This window comes from Eimeria mitis, genomic scaffold, assembly GCF_000499745.2.
Source record: "Eimeria mitis Houghton genomic scaffold, Emh_scaff7119, whole genome shotgun sequence".
NCBI classification, from domain to species: Eukaryota; Apicomplexa; class Conoidasida; order Eucoccidiorida; family Eimeriidae; genus Eimeria; species Eimeria mitis.
Window position 1 is genome coordinate 3 of NW_013575183.1, and position 2,012 is coordinate 2,014.

General features: G+C 57.3%; 1 protein-coding gene across 1 annotated transcript; it reads left to right on the plus strand.

Moving 5' to 3' along the window:
* Positions 1-551: 551 nt before the first annotated feature.
* On the plus strand, positions 552-1,676 carry EMH_0090380 (uncharacterized protein; the record flags this gene model as incomplete). The annotated part of the gene is made up of 4 exons (XM_013501568.1): positions 552-561; positions 742-949; positions 1,081-1,241; positions 1,561-1,676. 4 exons carry the CDS (start codon positions 552-554, stop codon positions 1,674-1,676), a joined length of 495 nt encoding a protein of 164 aa, XP_013357022.1.
* Positions 1,677-2,012: the final 336 nt, after the last annotated feature.

Sequence of the window (2,012 nt, forward strand, 5' to 3'; positions counted from 1 at the left end):
TCAACCTGGCTGGCCCTCCAAGCAGCCCTTCTGCCGCAGCAGCAGCAACAGCAACAGCAGCAACAGCAGCAACAGCAGCAACAGCAGCAAGAACAGCTGAACGCGCTGCTCCGTCGAGCAGGACTGCAGCGAGTGCAGCATCACGGGAGTGCTGCGCAGTCTCAGCAGCAACATCAGCAGCAACAAGAATCACTTCCTCGTTTGCTGCAGCTGGTGCAATCTGGTGGCACTGCTGCTGCAGCAGCAACGGGCGCTGCAGCACGTGAAGAGTGTCTCCTTCTTTCAGCAGCAGCGGAGACACTTTGTGGACTCATTCTAACTCTAGCAGAAGCAGGAAGTTTTGTTTTGCTGCTGCGCGGCTTCGCCCTCTTCGACCCCAAAAACCCGCTGATGCATTTGCTGCTCTTCTTCAGGTCAGCTGCTTCCTCTATAAGGGAGGCGCATGAGGCAACATAGAATGACTCCTGTTGCTACTGTTGCTGCTGGATGCTGCTGCTGTTGGCTGCTGCTATTGGCGGTTGTTGCTGCAGCTGCTGCTGGCTAAGACGCAAATGTTTGTTCGTGTGTGGGAGCAGCAAAGCCCCAGAGGCAGTGCAGAGTGTCACGATTGACAGGTGGTTGGATTGAAGATTAAGATGTACATCTGCATGCAACCATGCATGCATATGCATGCACGCCTGTACTCTGCGTACATATGCATACATGCATGGGTTGTGCATGCATCTGCATATTGTCTTTCAGGGCCTTCTCCCAGAGGAGATTTAACACAGCTGCAGCGGCGCTGCGGCGATTTGTCTCTTTCCGTAGCAGCAAGCATCAGGCAGCAACTCCTGCAGCAACTGCTGCAGCAGGTGCTGCACCAGCTGCTGCAGGAACAGAGACAGCCCCAGCAGCAGCAGGAGATGGAGCATCAGATGGAATCACCTTGCAAGCAGCAGACATTCGTCAAGTCAGCAGCGAACTGCTTCGCATGCTGCTTCTGTCTCAGGGTCCTCATATGCACCCGTTGGTGCAGCTGCTGCATGACGTTGGCTACTCTCGCGGCTTCTGTCTCCTTTATCACGCGGCTGTCTTCTGCAGCGGTGACAGTCTCGTGCTGCAGCAGCAGCTGCAGCGTCTACTGCAGCAGCAGCTGCAGCAGACGGTCGACGTACCGCTGCAGGAGACCCGCAGCGACCTGTTGCTGGCGCTGCTGCAACGGCGCAAGTATGCAGAGGCCCGGCAATGGGCGAAACTGGCAGGTAAGCTTTGGGGTTTAGGGCTTGGCAATACCAGCAGCAGCAGCAGCAGCAACAGCAGCAATATAGGAAACCGAGCTCCCAGAAGAAGCAGCAACCACAGCAGCAGCAGCACTCGCGACAGTAGGATGGAAATGCTTGCAAAAAACCTACTGGCTCCTAATGGTACTCCGCTAGTTGTGGCAGCTGCTGGTGCTGGTAGTGCTTCTCCTCGTACTGTTGATGCCGCTGCGGTTGCTGCTGCTGCTGCAGGGTTGGGTTCTAGCTGCGTGCAGCTGGTGACAGTGCACGAAGCGGCTGAGTGCCTGGAGTTGCTGCGCAGGAGCAGCAGAAGTTTCAGAGGTTGTGTGGAGGAGCGACTGGGTGTGTGGGCCCGCTGCTGCAGTGTGTTTGCTGCGCACAAGTACCCCCAAGTTCTCGCCGCAGTCTTCTTGCTGACTGTCTCCGCACAGATGGAAGGGGACATCTCCCTCACTGAACAGGCCTTCGTACTCGCTGCTGCCCTCAGCCTCTTCGGCCCCCCACACGCCCTCCCCCCGTTAATGCCCACGCGAGAGGCTCTGCTGCAGCACCTTGTACTCTGTGCACAAGGCAGCTGCTCGAAATGTAGCAGCAGCAGCGGCGACAGCCACAGCAGCAGCAGCAGCGGCACTGGCGGCATCACTCTCGTCGATTGCCTGCCCCTGCAACCGGAGGAGATGCGCTCCGTGTTTTGGATAAGGCAAGCAGATGCTGCTGCTGATGCTGCAGCAGAAGAAGAGGGATTCTTCTGCT